The sequence below is a fragment of the Pristis pectinata genome, chromosome 2, assembly GCF_009764475.1.
Source record: "Pristis pectinata isolate sPriPec2 chromosome 2, sPriPec2.1.pri, whole genome shotgun sequence".
Taxonomy (NCBI): Eukaryota; Metazoa; Chordata; class Chondrichthyes; order Rhinopristiformes; family Pristidae; genus Pristis; species Pristis pectinata.
The window spans coordinates 19,362,829-19,380,114 of record NC_067406.1 but is presented as its reverse complement, the minus strand read 5'-3'; the positions used below and the strand labels follow the sequence as shown (position 1 = coordinate 19,380,114).

Here is a 17,286-nt window from a genome sequence, read left to right as displayed (position 1 = left end):
CCTTCAGTAACCTGGGATAGAGCCCATCAAGCCCTTGGGACTTATCCAGCTTGATATACTTTGAGAGACCTAACACCACCTCTAGAATATCAACATGCCCTAAAATATTAACATACCCTTCCCTCATCTCACAATCATCCACGTCCTTCTCCTTGGTGAACATCAATGCAAAGTACTTCATACCTCACCCACTTCCTCTAGCTCCAGACATAAATTTCCCTCCTTTGTCCTTGGGTAGTACTACCCTTTCCCTTACCACGCTCATGTTTTTAAATATATGTATAAAATGACTTGTGATTTTCCTTAATCCCCAATCTCCTCTTCGAGGAGATTTCATGGCCCCTTTTAGATCTCCTGATTCCTCATTTAAGTTCTTTTCAGTTTCACTTGTACTTCTTGAGGGCCTTGTTAGATTTCATAGAACATTAGAGCACAGTACAGGCCCTTTGGCTCACGATGATGTGCCGACCTTTTAACCTACTCTAAAATCAATCTAACCCTTCCCTCCCATGTACCCCTCCATTTTTCTATCATCCATGTGCCTATCTAAGAGGCTCTTAAATGTCCCTAATGTATCTGCCTCTACCAGCAGCCCTGGCAGCGCATTCCACGCACCCACCACTCTCTGTGTAAAAAAACTTGCCTCTGATATCCCGCCTGTACTTTCCTCCAATCACCTTAAAATTAGGCCCCTCATGTCAGCCATTCCTGCCCTGAGAAAAAGTCTCTGGCTTACACTCGATCTATGCCTCTTATCATCTTGTACACCTCTATCAGGACAACACTCATCGTCCTTTGCTCCAAGGAGAAAAGCCCTAGCTCGCTCAATCTATCCTCATAAGACATGCTCTCCAATCCAGGTAGCATCCTGGTAAATCTCCTCTGCACCCTTTCTAAAGCTTCCTCATCCTTCCTACAATGAGGTGACCAGAACTGGACACAATATTCTAAGTGTGGTCTAACCGGGGTCTTATAGAGCTGCAACATTACCTCACGGCTCTTGAACTCAATCCCCTGACTAATGAAGGCTAACAAGCCATAGACCTTCATGGCAACTTTGAGGAATCTATGGACTTGGACCCCAAGATCCTTCTGTTCCTCCACACTGCTAAGAGTCCTGCCATTGACCCTGTATTCTGCTTTCAAATTCGACCTTCTGAAGTGAATCACTTCACACTTTTCCAGGTTGAACTCAATCTGTCACTTCTCAGCCCAGCTTTGCATCCTATCAATGTCCTAGTGTAACCTTCAACAACTTTCTACTCTATCCACAACACCACCAACCTTCATGTCATCTGCCAATTTACTAACCCACCCTTCCACATCCTCATCCAAGTCATTTATAAAAATCACAAAGAGCAGGGGTCCCAGAACAGATCCCTGCAGGACAGGTGGATAATGTAGAAGGATCCTTTCTAGAGTCAGTATGGGTGGAAGTTAGGAACAAGAAAGGAGCAGTTACTCTACTGGAGTATTCTATAGGCCCCCAGGTAGCAGCAAGGATACTGAGGAGCAGATTGGGAGGCAGATTTTGGAAAGGTGCAAGAATAACAGGGTTGTTATCATGGGAGACTTCAACTTCCCAATTATTGATTGGCACCTGCTTAGTACCAAAGGTTTAGACGGGGCAGATTCTGTTAAATGTGTCCAAGACGGATTCCTGTCACAGAATGTTGACAGGCCGACTTGAGGGAATGCCATGTTAGATCTAGTATTAGTTAAAGAACCGGGTCAGGTGACAGATCTCTCGGTGGGTGAGCATTTGGGGGACAGTGACCACCGCTCCCTAACCTTTAGCATGTCATGGACAAGGAGAGGAGCAGAGGGGACAGGAAGATATTTAATTGGGGAAGGGCAAATTATGAAGCTATAAAGTTAGAACTTGCGAGAGTAAATTGGGATGACATTTTTGAAGGGAAGTGTACTGTGGGGATCTGGTCGTTGTTCAAGGATCTCTTGCAGGGTGTCAGGGATAAATTTGTCCCGGTGAGGCAGAGAAAGTATGGCAGGATGAAGGAACCATGGGTGACAAGTGAGGTGGAACAACTAGTTAGGAGGAAGAAGGCAGCATACATAAGGTGTAGGCAGCAATGATCAGATAGGGCTCATGAAGAATATAGGGTAGCAAGGAAGGAACTTAAGAAGGGGCTGAGGAAAGCAAAAAGGGGACATGAAAAGGCCTCGGCGAGTAGGGTTAAGGAGAATCCCAAGGCTTTTTTCACGTACATGAAGGGCAGAAGGATGACAAGAGTAAAGGTAGGACCGATTAGAGACAGAGGTGGGAAGATGTGCCTGGAAGCTGTGGAAGTGAGTGAGGTTCTCGATGAATACTTCTCTTCAGTATTCACCAAGGAGAGGGGTCTTGATGACGCTGAAGAAGTGTTGTTAAGGTTAGTGTTCTAGAGCATGTTGATATCAAGAGAGAGGACGTGTTGGAGCTGTTAGAAAATATTAGGACAGATAAGTCCCCGGGGCCTGACGGAATATTCCCCAGGCTGCTCCGCGAGGTGAGGGAGGAGTTTGCTGAACTGTTGGCTAGGAGCTTTGAGCCCTCGTTGTCCACGGGAATGGTACCAGAGGATTGGAGGGTGGCAAATGTTGTCCCCTTATTCAAAAAGGGTAGAAGGGATAGTCCAGGGAATTACAGACCATTGAGCCTTACGTCTGTAGTGTCACAAGCCTGATAGGTTTCTTTGAGGAGGTGACCAGGAAGATTGATGAGGGTAGTGCAGTAGATGTGGTCTACATGGATTTTAGTAAGGCGTTTGACAAGGTTCCACATGGTAGGCTTCTTCAGAAGGTCAGAGGGCATGGGATCCAGGGAGGCTTGGTTGAGTGGATTCAGAATTAGCTTACCTGTAGAAAGAAGAGGGTCGTGGTGGACGGAGTGCATTCAGATTGGAGGGATGTGACTAGTGGTGTCCCACAAGGATCGGTTCTGGGACCTCTACTTTTTGTGATATTTATTAATGACTTGGATGAGGGGGGTGGAAGGGTGGGTTAGCAAGTTTGCAGATAACACAAAAGTCAGTGGTGTTGTGGATAGTGTTGAAGACTGTTGAAGATTGCAGAGGGATTTGAGAGGATGCAGAGCTGGGCTGACAAGTGGCAGATGGAGTTCAATCCAGAGAAGTGTGAGGAAGTACATTTTGGAAGGACAAACTCCAAGGCAGAGTACAAGGTTAATGGCAGGATTCTGGGTAGTGTGGAGGAGCAGAGGGATCTGGGGGTCCATATACACAGATCACTGAAAGTTGCCTCACAGGTGGATAGGGTAGTTAAGAAAGCTTATGGGACGTTAGCTTTCATAAGTCATGGGATCGAGTTTAAGAGCCACGAGGTAATGAAACAGCTCTACAAAACTCTGGTTAGACCACACTTGGAGTACTGTGTCCAGTTCTGGTCGCCTCATCATAGGAAGGATGTGGAAGCGTTGGAAAGGGTGCAGAGGAGATTTATCAGGATGCTGCCTGGTTTGGAGAGTATGGATTATGAGGAGAGACTAAGGGAGCTAGGGCTTTACTCTTTGGAATGAAAGAGGATGAGGGGAGACATGATAGAGGTGTACAAAATATTAAGAGGAATAGGTAGAATAGACAGCCAGCGCCTCTTTCCCAGGGCACCAATGCTCAATACAAGAGGGCATGGCTTTAAAGTAATGGGTGGGAAGTTCAAGGGAGATATTGGAGGGAGGTTTTTCCACCCAGAGAGTGGTTGGTGCATGGAATGCACTGCCTGGGGTAGTGGTGGAGGCAGGTACGTTGGTCAAGTTCAAGAGATTGTTAGATAAGCATATGGAGGAATGTAAAGTAGGGGGATATGTGGGAGGAAGGGGTCAGATAGTCTTACGTGTGGTCTAAAGGTCGGCACAACATGGTAGGCTGAAGGGCCTGTATTGTGCTGCATTGTTCTATGGTTCTAACACCACTGGTCACCGACCTCCAGGCAGGATACGCTCCATCTACAACCACCCTTTGCCTTCTACGGGCAAGCCAATTCCCAATCCACACAGTCAAGTTACCCTGGATCCCATGCATCCGACCTTCTGAATGAACCTATCATGGGGAACCTTATCAAAGGCCTTACTAAAGTCTATTTATACCACATGCACTGCTCTACTCCTCAATGTGTTTTGTCACAGCCTCAAGGAATTCAGTCAGGCTTGTGAGGCATGACCTGCCCCTCACAACGCCATGATGACTATCCGTAATCAGACTATGCTTCTCCAAATGCTCATAAATCCCGTCCCATGAATCTTTTCCAATAATTTGCCCACCACTGAAGACTCACTGGTCTATAATTCTCAAGGTTATCCCTACTCCCTTTCTTGGACAAAGTAATAACATTTGCCACCTTCCAATCATCTGGTATTACTCCTGTGGCCAGTGAGGATGTGTGGGTTTCCTAGGGAGGATGTGTGGGTGCTCCAGTTTCCTCCCACGTTCCAAAGACGTACAGGTTAGGAAATTGTGGGCATGCTATGTTGGCGCCGGAAGCATGGCGACACTTGTGGGCTGCCCCCAGAACACTCGACGCAAGAGGTACATTTCACTGTGTGTTTCAATGTACATGTGACTAATAAAGTTATCTTATCAAGGGCTCAAAAATCTCTTCCCTCGCTTCCCGTAATATCCTGGGATATATCCCATCCGCTCCTGGGGACTTATCTATCTTAATGTTTTTCAAAAGTTCCAGCACATCCTACTTTTTAACATCGATATGTTCTAGTTTATCAGCCTGTTTTACGCTGTCCTCACGAACGTCGTTCTCTCTCACAGGTGAATACTGAAGCAAAGTATTCATTAAGGACCTTCCCTACGTCCTCCAACTCCAGGCACACGTTTCCTCCTCTCTCTCTCTCTAATCGGTCCTACCTTCACTCTAGTCATCCTCCTATTCCTCACAAGTAGAATGCCTTGGGGTTTTTCTTAATCCTACTCGCCAAGGTCTTCTGATGCTCCCTTCTAGCTCTCCTAAGTCCATTCTTAACCTCCTTCCTGGCTACCTTGTAACTCTCCGGAGCCCTGTCTGATCCTTGCTTCGTAAACCTTAAGTAAGCTTCTTTCTTCCTCTTCACTAGATATTCCACATCTCTTGTCAACCATGGTTTCTTCACCCTACCATCCTTTTCCTGCCTCAGTGGGACAACCTATCCACAACTCCATGCAAGTGATCTCTAAACAACTTCCACATTCCCATTTTGCATTTCCCTAAGTACATCTGCTCCCAATTTACACTCTCAAGTTCCTGCCTAATAGCATCATAATTCCCTCTCCCCCAATTAAATACTTTCCCATACCGTCTGCTCCTATCCCCCTCCAAGGAATGGGTAAAAGTCAGGGATTTGTGGTCACCATCTCCAAAATGCTCACCCGCCGAGGGATCCTACACCTGACCAGGTTCATTGCCTAGTACCAGATCCAGAATGGCCTCTCCTCTAGTCGGCCTGTCTACATATTATGTCAGGAATCCTTCCTGGACACACCTAACAAATTCTGCCCCTCCCACACCTTTTGGGCTAAGGAGGTGCCAATCAATATTAGGGAAGTTGAAATCACCCATGACAACAACCCTGTTATTTTTGCACCTCTCCAAAATCTGCCTCCCGATCTGTTCCTCACTGTCTCTGTTGCTATTGGGGGTTGTATAGAATACTCCCAATAGAGGGATTGCTCCCTTTCTGTTTCTGACCTCCACCCACACTGACTCAGTAGAAGATCCAGGATGTCTTCCTTTTCTGCAGCTGCGATACTATCCCTGATTAGCAATGCCACTCCCATCTCTTTTACCTCACCCCCTGTCCCTTTTGAAACATCTAAACCCTGGCCTGGAACATCCAGCAGCCATTCCTGCTCTTGTGACAGCCAAGTCTCTGTAATGGCCACAACAACATAGTTCTATGTACTTACCCATGCTCTAAGTTCATCACCCTTGTTCCTGATACTTCTTGCGTTAAAATGGACACACTTCAGTCTATCCAACTGACTGCAGTTTTGCCATAATTGCCTATCCTTCTTCACAGTCTCTCTACACGCTGCATCAACCTGTACATCAACTGCCCCATCCTCTGACCTATCACTTGGGTTACCATCCTCCTGACAAACTAGTTTAAACTCTCTGCAACAGCTCCCAGCAAACCTGCCCGCAAGGATATTGGTCCCCTTCCAGTTCAGGTGTAACCCATCCCTTTTGTACAGGTCGTACCTGCCCCAGAAGAGATCCCAATGATCCAGAAATCTGAAACCTTGCCCCTTGCACCAATTTCTCAGCCACACATTCAGCTGCCAAATCAACCTATTCTTACCCTCACTGGCACATGGCACAGGCAGCAATCCAGAGATTCCTACCCTTCAGGTCCTGCTTTTCAGCTTCCTACCTAGTTCCCCATGTTCACTTTTCAGGACCTCATCTGTTTTCCTACTTACATGATTGGTACCAATGTGTACCACAACTTCTGTCTGCTCACCCTCCCCCTTTAGAATGCTGTGGACCCAATCTGAGACATCCCTGACCCTGGCACCTGGGAGGCAACATACCATCCAGGAGTCTCTTTCACATCCACAGAATCTCCTGTCTGCTCCCCTAACTATAGAGTCCCCTATCACTATTGCTCTCCTCTTCTCCCCTCTGAGCCACAGGGAGAGACTCAGTGCCAGTGACCTGACCGCTGCGGCTTTCCCCTGGTATCCCCACCCCCCCAACAGTATCCAAAGCAGTATACCTGTTATTGAGGGGAATGACCACAAGGGTACTCTGGACTATTTGCCTATTCCCTTCCCCTCTCCTGAAAGTTACCCAGCTACCTGCCCCATGCAACTTAGGTGTGGCTACCTTCCTGTAGCTTTTATCTATCACCTCCTCATTCTCCCGTGCGAGCTGAAGGTCATCCAGTTGCAGCTCCAGTTCCCTAACACCGTCTGTAAGGAGCCGCAGCTGGATGCACCTCCTGCAGATGTAGCTATCGGGGAGACTTGAGATCTCCCAGACCTCCCACATCTGGCAGGAAGAACACACCACTGACTCTGCATTCATTGTCACTACTTTAGCTATACACTAATAGATAAAGAAAGAAAGAAAGATATTAGATTTGAGCTTCCTGAATCTTACCCATGCTTCCTTTCTCTTCTTGACTAAACTTACATCTCAAATAATGAAGCGTGAAAATAGGCTTTGAAATGCACATTATACCTCTTCTTCCTGTTTTTCACGCCTTTTGGCGTCTGTAGCATCAGCATCTCCTTCATCTGCTTGTGCATCAACAATTGGGACCTCCTCTTCACCAGCCAGCTCCTGGTCATCCTGCGTCTTTTACAAAAGAATAAATTACATGACGATGAACAAAGAATAAAAAAAGACAAAAGTCTCTCCAGATACATATCAACAGAGATGCAATTCTAACGAAACTGCATACTTCCAACTGAACTGCAGAATTGTCTAATGCAATATCTCATCAACTGGACCAGGGAATACTTGCATGATCAATGATTCTTAGGACTGTTAATCACTAATGGAAGCACTGAGTTCAGACTCATTCTGGTTAAGGTTGGGAGAATTACTAACAGTAGGATCATGAAACCCATAGTGTGTTACACCAGTGAAGAAGGCCATTCAGCCCATCAAGCCTAGCTACCAAGTTCAGCCACAACATAGATGCTGCCATCCAATTCAACCTTACACAAACCTCATCAACAATTGAGGTTGGTTTCTACCATTGTCAGCTTCCTCCGTCACAAACCCACCACAGGTGGCAGTAAGTTTACATGCAGCAAGCAGCGGTCCTGGGAGTCCTCAACTTGTTTCTACATTCCACAAAGTCTCATACCTCAAGTCAAACAAGAGCAAGGAAACCTTCTCCTGATTACCATCTAGTTATTGCTCCTCTACACTGGACAATACTTGGAGGAAGAATTGAGAGTAGAAGAGGTAGAGTACGTACTCATTGTAGGGGGCTTCAACAACTATTCTTTCAAGTGGCTTGGTAGCACCACCATTGACTGAGTTGGCAGAGTCCCGTTGGACAGAGCAGCCACATTGGGTCTTCAACTAGTAGTAATTGACCCATCGCAAGGGGAAATCCTTCCTGACTTCCTCACCAGTCTACCTAACATGTATGTGTCTGTCCTCAGGCACAGTAGTGTAGCAGTTAGCGTAATGCTATTATAGCACCAGCGACCCGGGTTCAATTCCAGCCACTGCCTGTAAGGAGTTTGTACATTCTCCCCATGTCTGCGTGGGTTTCCTCCGGGTGCAGTAGTTTCCTCCCACATTCCAAAGATGTATGGGTTAGGAAGTTGTGGGTATGCTATGTTGGTGCCGGGAGCGTGGTGACACTTGCAGGCTGCCCCCAGAACACCCTACGCAATAAGGTGCATTTTCACTGTGTGTTTTGATGTACATGCGACTAATTAAGATATCTTATCAACAGCATTGGGGGAAGGGACCATTGCACAGTCCTGCCTTCACACCTGGGACATAATGTTTCCCTTTGCTGCTGTTTGGATATCAGTGGGTGGGGAAAGATTCACACAGGAAACAATACAGAACAGGCTCTCCCCCCTCTGGTAGTCTGAAGAGGGTTTTTAGGTGCTTACTGTAGCCATTCTCTCAGAGTTTGAAGTGCCTTGGCTTGTGTGCATCCACAGGGTCGTCTCCCATTAGGAGTGATCTTTGGAGGGGGGAGGAGGAGTGGAATGAGGAACCAGAGGTCGTCAAAATTTCAAATCCATTTGAGGTTGGAGGGGAGGAAGAGAAAGAGATTGGGGGCACACAACTCAGGGTGAAAGGGTCAGGGTGGAAACCTTACCCCACCAACCCTACCTCCAACAGTGCTGGTTTCAGACCTCCCCCTCTCCAGCTACCCGACAGAGAGAGATGTTGACCCATTGGTGGGAGTTTCCAGGCACAATCCCACAAGGCAACTGTTTATCCTGGGAGGATTGGGATAGATTATCTTCCTCTAGATTTGGATGCTGTGGGCTAAGCTTTAAGTGATTTTCCATGCCCACTAATCCCATAGATCTGTACCTGGTTCTCTCCCTTCTGCTTATTATTCTTTTAAAAAAATCCAGTCCCTATTACCCAACGTTTAGTGGGACAGGGAACTTCCACTCGAGGTTGCAGCTTCTGTGAATAGGTGGTTTCTGTTCTCTTCCACGTTTCTTAATAGAGGGAAGAGAGTTTACAACAGGGATAAATTAACAGAAGTAAAAATTTACCAGCAGCAGTGAGATTTCTGTTCAGATTCAGGGTGTATGACCTCATTCTTTTTTAAAAAAATAACATATGGAGAGTAAGTCTTTAAGTCAATAAAATATCATATGGGGGGAAAACAAGTATAAAATCAAAAGGGTTGCCAGCACTAACTATTTTTTTGAAGATTTTCCTTTTTGAAATAAAACAAAACATTGAGAGGACACAGGCCTGCCCTTCACTCTCAGTTGCAGTCATGCACACCAGTGCAGGATGAGCTGCAAGCAGTGGTAGGGACAGGGCTCCTGACCCTGAGTGAGAGGGAAACAGGTTGTTGCTGTTAAATATGATAATGTTACAATGTGTGCTGGGCAGAGTACTGAACCTGAAAAAGGTGCAGAAGTAACGCATTTTGGAAATTCAAACCAACGTAAGACTTATACCTAGAATGACAGGACACTCGGGCGTGTAATGGAACAGAGGGATGCAGGACTACAAATTTCATATTTCTTTAAAGTGGTATGTCACAGGTAGACGTGGTGATGAAAAAGGTGATTAGCACGGTGGCCTTCCTCAGTCAGGTATTATAGGAGTTGGGACATTATGTTGCAGTTGTACAAGTTGTTGGTGAGGCTGCACTTGGGAGTACTGTGTACAATTTTTGGTCACCCTGTTATAGGAAAAAACATGGTTAAACTGGAAGGAGTGCAGAAAAGATTTACAAGGATGTTGCCAGGGACTAGAGCCCTGAGTTATAGGAGAGGTTGGCCAGGCTAGGTCTTTATTCCTTGGAATGTAGGAGGCTGAGCAGTGACCTTATAGAAATGTTTAAAATGATGAGAGGTGTAGATAAGGTGGATGGTAGCAGTCTTTTCCCCAGGGTAGGGGAGTACAAAACTAGGGGGCATAGGTTTAGGGTGAGAGGGAAAGATTTAAAAGGACCTGAGGGGCAACTTTTTCATGCAGAGGGTGGTGAGTATATGGAACGACCTGCCAGAGGAAGTGGTTGAGGCAGGTACAATGGTATCATTTAAGAAGCACTTGGATAGGTACATGGAGGGGTGGGGCTTGGAGGGATATGGGCCGAATGCAAGAAATAGCTGGGTGCGCACCATGGTTGGCATGGACTGTTTAGGCCTTGCTGTATTGCTCTCTGACTGTAAGTGTTCCGGTCTAAGTGTTTGACCAACTGATCAGACAAGAAGTGCAGGAAGTACAAAACTGCTGCCTTCCACAAGTGGTACTATTTAGGTTCTCCAAAGGCTGGGACATGTTACCAAGCAGAAGGGGATAAATACATCCCTGAACTCTACAAACTGTTATCTGGAAAGTAAAATGTTACAAATTTCTGAACAATTCCGACTCTACACTTCCCTGTGAATGATGTATCAGTATTGCTTCTGTTTCTGCATAGCTACCAAAACAGCAATTTTATTGAGACAGCAGTAATTTGGTTATGTTTTTTGTTCTAAAGAAAAATAAGGGCACAGTCCTGCCTCATTGCCCAGGGCACCCTCCATCCTGTAATTTATGACACTATCTTTGCGTTAATGGGATGGACTCCGAACAGATCTTGGAATTGAGAACTGGGCATCCATGAGGCACTGTGGACCCATCAGAAGCAGCAGTGCACTCCAGTCACAACCCCAGTCTCGTTCCCTGCCATACTTCTCACTCAACCTTTACAATTAAGCAAGGTGACCAACACGAGTTCAATGAGGTGTGCAGAAAGCACATGCCAGCATCAGAAAAGTAACAGCACTCGACTACTCCTGTCAATTATTGTCTAATATTTAAATGCAATATGATGACCCCTGAATTTCTTGCAAATGTAATGTAACAGTTATACAATGACTCACTTTAAGAGAGACACAAGAGACTGCACATGTTGGAATCTGGAGCAAGAAACAATATGCTGGAGGAACTCAGCGGTCAAACAGCATCTATGGAGGCAAAGGGATGGTCGATGTTTTGGGTCGAGACCCTGTATCAAGACAGAGAACACAAAGGGAAGATAGCCAGCATATAGGGGTGAGAGGGAGGGGCTGGTAGTGATAGCAGAACCAGGTGAGGTTGGGGATGATGGGCAGGTTTAGAAACAGAAGCCGGTGGGGTGATAGGTGGAAACAGACAAGGGAAAAATGAGATGGTTGCCAGATGGGGGAGGGGAGCAGAGGAGGAAGGTGGAGATAGAAAGTGGAAGGTGATAAGTGAAATCAGATAAGGGAGGGATAGATAGGCAAATGGAACCAAATAGGGGAAGGGATAGGAAGGGGAGGCCAGAAGAGAAGAACCCAGGTGGATAAGTGTGTGGGTGAGGGGAAGATGGAAATGAGGACGGTGAACAAAGGAAGAAGAAGCTAGGTGGACCCACTTTAAGAGCCTGTTCTCACCTCCTTCCCATCACCTTCTCCAGAGTCTTGATCCAGATCCTTCTGTGTAGCTTTCCGTGTATTCACAACTTTAAACGAACCCAGTTTAGCACTAGTCTTTTTAATGTTCTCAAGCAGTAGTCTGAAGAATCTGACCAAAGAACAACAATGAAACTCTCTTGCAGAAAAGTACTCAGACTCCTCTTTTGGAATAACTTAACAGTAATACACTTAAGACTGATAAGATGAAAAGAAAGAAAATTCCTGTTCATCACTACACGATTAACTGGTCCGCATTTTACCTCACACACAAACCTATACTGAGATCATGTGACCAAGCTTTGGTGGGGGAGAGTGAAATGGGAAAAGACGATGTAATATCAGTTATTCTCAACTTCAGATGTTAAATTCTGTTTCTCTTCCCACAGATACTGCCTAACCTAGTGATGCTCGATCTTAACGGGTTATATTGGGATGACGAGTTTTCTAAACTTGGCTTAAGTTCCCGAGGGTTTTGTCGGTCGAAGGGTGAACTAATTTACAAAATAAAAGACCCCATCCACCCACACTGCTGCTTAAATTAAGTTTATCTAGCCGATCTAGATCTAGTTCTGCAGTTGCTTGGTGGAGAGTAACTTGTGTTAAGTAACAATCTTTCCTGCCTGACCAAGCCTCTCTTGGTCTTTAATATCCTATCAGGTTAAGCAATTCGCCGCAACCCATGGTTGAGGTGTTGGTGACTAAACAGCAGCCACGTGGGCTTGCCTGGAGAAAAAAAAAGGTACGGGGCACGAAACCAGGTCTGTTAAAGGGCAGATGAGCTTGCTCTGAGTCAACGTCTGGCTATACCTGGAGAAGAGATCGGTGCCAACAGATCATGCACAGCAGCTTAACCAACCACACATCAGATTGATCAAGGCCCAAGTCAACAACACCAGCCAAACACAAGGTGGGATGGAGGAAGGAATTTGCAACATCTCAGCAACGTTTGGTTACAACACTTATGAGACTGACATGAACATAATCTTAGAACCACAGAACACTACAGCACAGAAAACAGGCCATTCAGCCTTTCTAGTGTGTGCTGAAACTTTATTCCGATAGTCTCATTAACCTGCACTCGGTCCATAACCCTCCAGACCTCTCCCCTCCATACATCTATCCAATTTATTCTTAAAACTTAAGAGTGAGCCTGCATTTACCACGTCAGATGGCAGCTCGTTCCACGCTTTCACCACTCTCTGAGTGAAGAAGTTCCACCTAATGTTCCCCCTAAACCTTTCCCCTTTCACCCTAAAGCCATGCCCTCTCATACTTCTCTCTCCTAATCTAGGTGGAAAGAACCTGTTCACATTTACTCTGTCTATACCCCTCATAATTTTGTAAACCTCTATCAAATCTCCCCTCATTCTTCTACGCTCCAAGGAAGGAATAAAGTCCTAAACTGTTCAATCTGCCCTGGTCATCAAAATAACTTCCCTGACACTCTAGCTGTGCTATCCAGATGTACACAGAACATTTCTTACATCAATTGTTTCCTGGTGTAATACACTTTGTTCACATATAATTACAAAAAAGGAAAAACAGAACACTTTCTTACTTCCAGAGACATTTAACAGAATATAAAAGACTTGAAAAAAAAACTCAGATATTCACAAGGTCTAACTGGAATTGGTTTATTATTGTCACGAGTACCAAGGTACAGTGAAAAACTTTGTTTTGCATGCCATCCATACAGATCATTTCATTACAACAGTGCATTGAGGTAGTAAAGGGAAAACAATAACAGAATGCAGAATAATGTGTTAGTAGATTTAAAAGAACAATATTAGTAATTCTTAGAGTCATAGAATTTAGATTTAAAAGAGTTAAACAATTATAATAGAAGTAATGAGTAGATCTGCAGAGAGAGCTTGCAACAAGTCGCCACGCTCTGGCACCTTCTCTGTTAATAATCTCAAACCTCAATTTGCATAGTTTTGCTTGCCTGCAGAAACTACAAGAGGGCGTCAATAAATCAACTACTTTTGAAAGCCCCCTTTCAAAGTTAAGTGAAGCTTGCACACAATATTCAACATTGAAGGATTGTTTATCATCGACGAAATGCAGAATCAACATGCAGGTACTCATACAAGATACCTTAAAAGTTAACCACCAGGTTGGATCGGTGGTTAAGAAAGCGAATGCTATGTTGGCATTCATCTCGAGAGGTATAGTGTATAAAAGTAAGGAAGTGTTGATGAGGCTCTACGGGGCGCTAGTGAGGCCTCATTTGGAATACTGTGCGCAGTTTTGGGCCCCACATCTTAGGAAGGATGTGCTGACGTTGGAGAGGGTTCAGAGGAGATTTACGAGAATGATTCCAGGAATGAAAGGGCTTAAGTATGATGAGCGTTTGTCGGCTCTTGGACTGTACTCGCTGGAGTACAGAAGGATGAGAGGGGACCTCGTAGCGACATTTAAAATGTTGACAGGTAAGGATAGAGTAGATGTGGCTAGGCTGTTTCCCTTGGTGGGCGTGTCCAGGACCAGAGGGCACAATCTTAGAATTAGAGGGTACAGTTTCAAGACAGAGATGAGGAGAAGTTTCTTTACCCAGAGGGTGGTGAAATTGTGGAACTCCTTGCCACGCACAGCAGTGGAGGCCAGATCAGTGGGGGTATTCAAGGAGGAGATAGACAGATATCTAAATAGTCAGGGTATCAAGGGATATGGGATAAGGCTGGCAAATGGGATTAGAATAGTTTTTTTTTTTCTCTCTCTCTTTTTTCCCCACCCCATTTCTTTTTCCCTTTTCCTTGGAGCAGACTCGATGGGCCGAATGGCCTGCTTCTGCTCCCTTATCTTGTGATCTTGTGAACATCCAAATGTTTGCTGACAACGTCTAATCCTACCTGCCGGTACTTCTCTTGAACCCTCCACTGTCCTCAAATTAGCATACTGCTTCTTTAGTATTCCCTACAACTGGCTAGCAGAGAGACCGGAAAACAAATCACATTTATGACAAGAAGAGATTAATCTGTATTGGATACAGAAGTGTTACAGACTGGGTTACTATTGATGAATGTCCCTTTAAGATAGAGCATAGTGGTGTGTGTATGTTGGCGTGGTTACGACAACAGAAGATAAAGAACGTAATGACATTTTTGAAGCAGTCAGTTGGAGTCAGAGGAGAGAGAAGAGAGAAGAGAGAGAGTGACACCAGCCTGCTAGTTTCTCTATCGATGGATGAGAAACAATAACTGTGTCTGTCACTACAATCCACGTATGGAAGTTGGGAGTAATCCGGTGGAGTTCACTTTGTTGCTGACCTGTAGAGAGAAACAGGTATTTGTGTGGACGGCTTTGCGGGGTGAGGAAGTCACTACCGAGTAAACACTGAGGTGTCGTTTGGGTTCCATTGTGGAAACATTTGGATTTCGTAATTACTCTCTACATCTACGTTCTGTCTTCAGTCAACGGTGGTTGTTGAAGAAGCCCTTGCTCACGTTTCACCTTATGGCTTGCTGAAGTGAACTTTAAGAACCATTCCTGGACTTGGAGTTTGGGAATTTGCCACACACACACACACCTCGAGTTTAGTTTTTGGGGTTAATGTTTAAGACTTTAACATTATTACTTCTAACATTCTAACTTTTATTTTTCTTATTATCATAAGTAGTTATTAATAAAGTAGTTTTTAAACACTGAATCATGACTCGGAGTGTTTCTTTTGTTGCTGGTTCGTAACAGAAGCAAAATAGTGTGGATGCTGGAAAGCTAAAATAAAAAGAAGTGCTGGAAATGTGATTTTACACTATTAGCTACCAGGAGTACTTTACAATGTGCTCCTGGTCTAGCCATGTTTATTTTCCACTGTTGCAAATTAATTTGCCATAACATTATTACTCTGTAACATTAATAACATCTATAGTACGGATGGTATACTATGTGGTATGATCCTAGAGGTGATGAATAATGTGCTGCATCTTATGCTGTGACAGTATGTGGATAAGAACATTCCTTGAAGATACTGCATAATGCTTGAAACTGTTCTTGTGTAATGGGCGAGATGGTTTGCTTGAAAATAATATGCACATCTAAGGATTGGAGAGTAGAAATATTATTATAACATTCAGGGAGAAAGTGAGTTAGAATGCTGAGTGAAGAACAGTAGGAGGCAACTTTGGTCCTGAGCTGGTGCACAAGTTTCATTGAGGTCAGCAGAAAGGAAAATGCACCATGTGTATAACCAGTTGCTGATTTACTGTAGCCATTTCCCACTAGTGCCAGAATCCAATTTCACTCTCAGCCTTAATTTATCAGCGAGGATAGGCAGCAACACTTCCAGCACAATTATTCTCAACACTGGTGCCCCACAAGGCTGAGTCCTCAGCCCTCTACTCCCTATACACTCATGACTGCGTGGCCAGATTCTGCTCTAACTCCATCTACAAGTTTGCAGATGATACCACCGTTGTAGGCCAAATCTCAAATAACGATGAGTCAGAGTACAGGAAGGAGATAGAGAGTTTAGTGACGTGGTGTCATGACAACAAACTTTCCCTCAACATCAGCAAAACAAAAGAGCTGGTCATTGATTTCAGGAAAGGGGGCAGTGTACATGCACCTGTCTACATCAATGGCACTGAGGTCAAGAGGGTTGAGAGCTTCAAGTTCCTTGGAGTGAACATCACCAATAGCCTGTCCTGGTCCAACCACGTAAACGCCACAGCCAAGAAAGCTCACCAGTGCCTCTACTTCCTCAGGAGGCTAAAGAAATTTGGCATGTCCCCTTTGACATTCACCAACTTTTATCGATGCACCACAGAAAGCATCCTATCTAGATGGCAACTGTTCTGCCCCAGACTGCAAGAAACTGCAGAGAGTTGTGGACACAGCCCAGCACATCATGGAATCTAGCCTCCTCTCCATGGACTCTGTCTATACTCTTGCTGCCTTGGTGAAGCAGCCAGCATAATCAGAGACCCCACCCACCCGGGTCAATCTCTTTTCTCCCCTCTCCCATCAGGCAGAAGATACAGGAGCCTGAGGGCACAGATCACCAGGCTCAAGGACAGCTTCTATCCCACTGTGATAAGACTATTGAACGGTTCCCTTATATGATGAGATGGACTCATGAGCTCACAATCTACCTTGTTATGACCTTGCACCTTATTGTCTACCTGCAATACACTTCCCTGTAGCTGTGACACTTTACTCTGTATTCCGTTATTGTTTTTACCCTATACTACCTCAATGCACTGTGTAATGAATTGATCTGTACAAACAGTATGCAACACAAGTTTTTCACTGTATCTCAGTACTAGTGACAATAATAAGCCAATATAAACACCAACTTCACCTGTATGACACACATGTTAAATGGGAATTAGAAAGTAGAACCTAGAATGCAACTGTAAGTCACTAATCACTATCTATCAATATGGATATACGGAGGGTTGAGAGAATTTGGAAATCTCAGCCCAGAATTTGGAATTCTCAGCTACTGCGGAGTCAAAAGCTATGGGGGTAAGACAGGATATTGGAGCAGAGGCATAAGTCAGATCACCCATGATTTTATTTAGTGATGGAGCATGCTCATGGAATCATATGGCTAACACCTGCACCTACTTCTTATGCTCTTAAACTGACAAGGAGGTCAATTCTTTGGGAGCTTTTACAATCTAGAGATGGGTCACTCAAATATTAAACAAACGACAAAAATAAATATGGATTTGTTGGA

General features: G+C 44.8%; 1 protein-coding gene across 1 annotated transcript in view; it reads right to left on the bottom strand.

The window, feature by feature from the left end:
- polr1a (RNA polymerase I subunit A) overlaps positions 1–17,286 on the bottom strand; it is a 119,283-nt gene that overhangs the window by 24,181 nt on the left and 77,816 nt on the right. Inside the window, exons 29-30 of the mRNA XM_052009559.1 lie at positions 11,583–11,712; positions 7,189–7,305 (exon numbers count right to left, since the gene is read on the bottom strand). Coding sequence (XP_051865519.1) covers positions 7,189–7,305; positions 11,583–11,712 — 247 coding nt within the window. The remainder of the gene's footprint in view (positions 1–7,188; positions 7,306–11,582; positions 11,713–17,286) is intronic.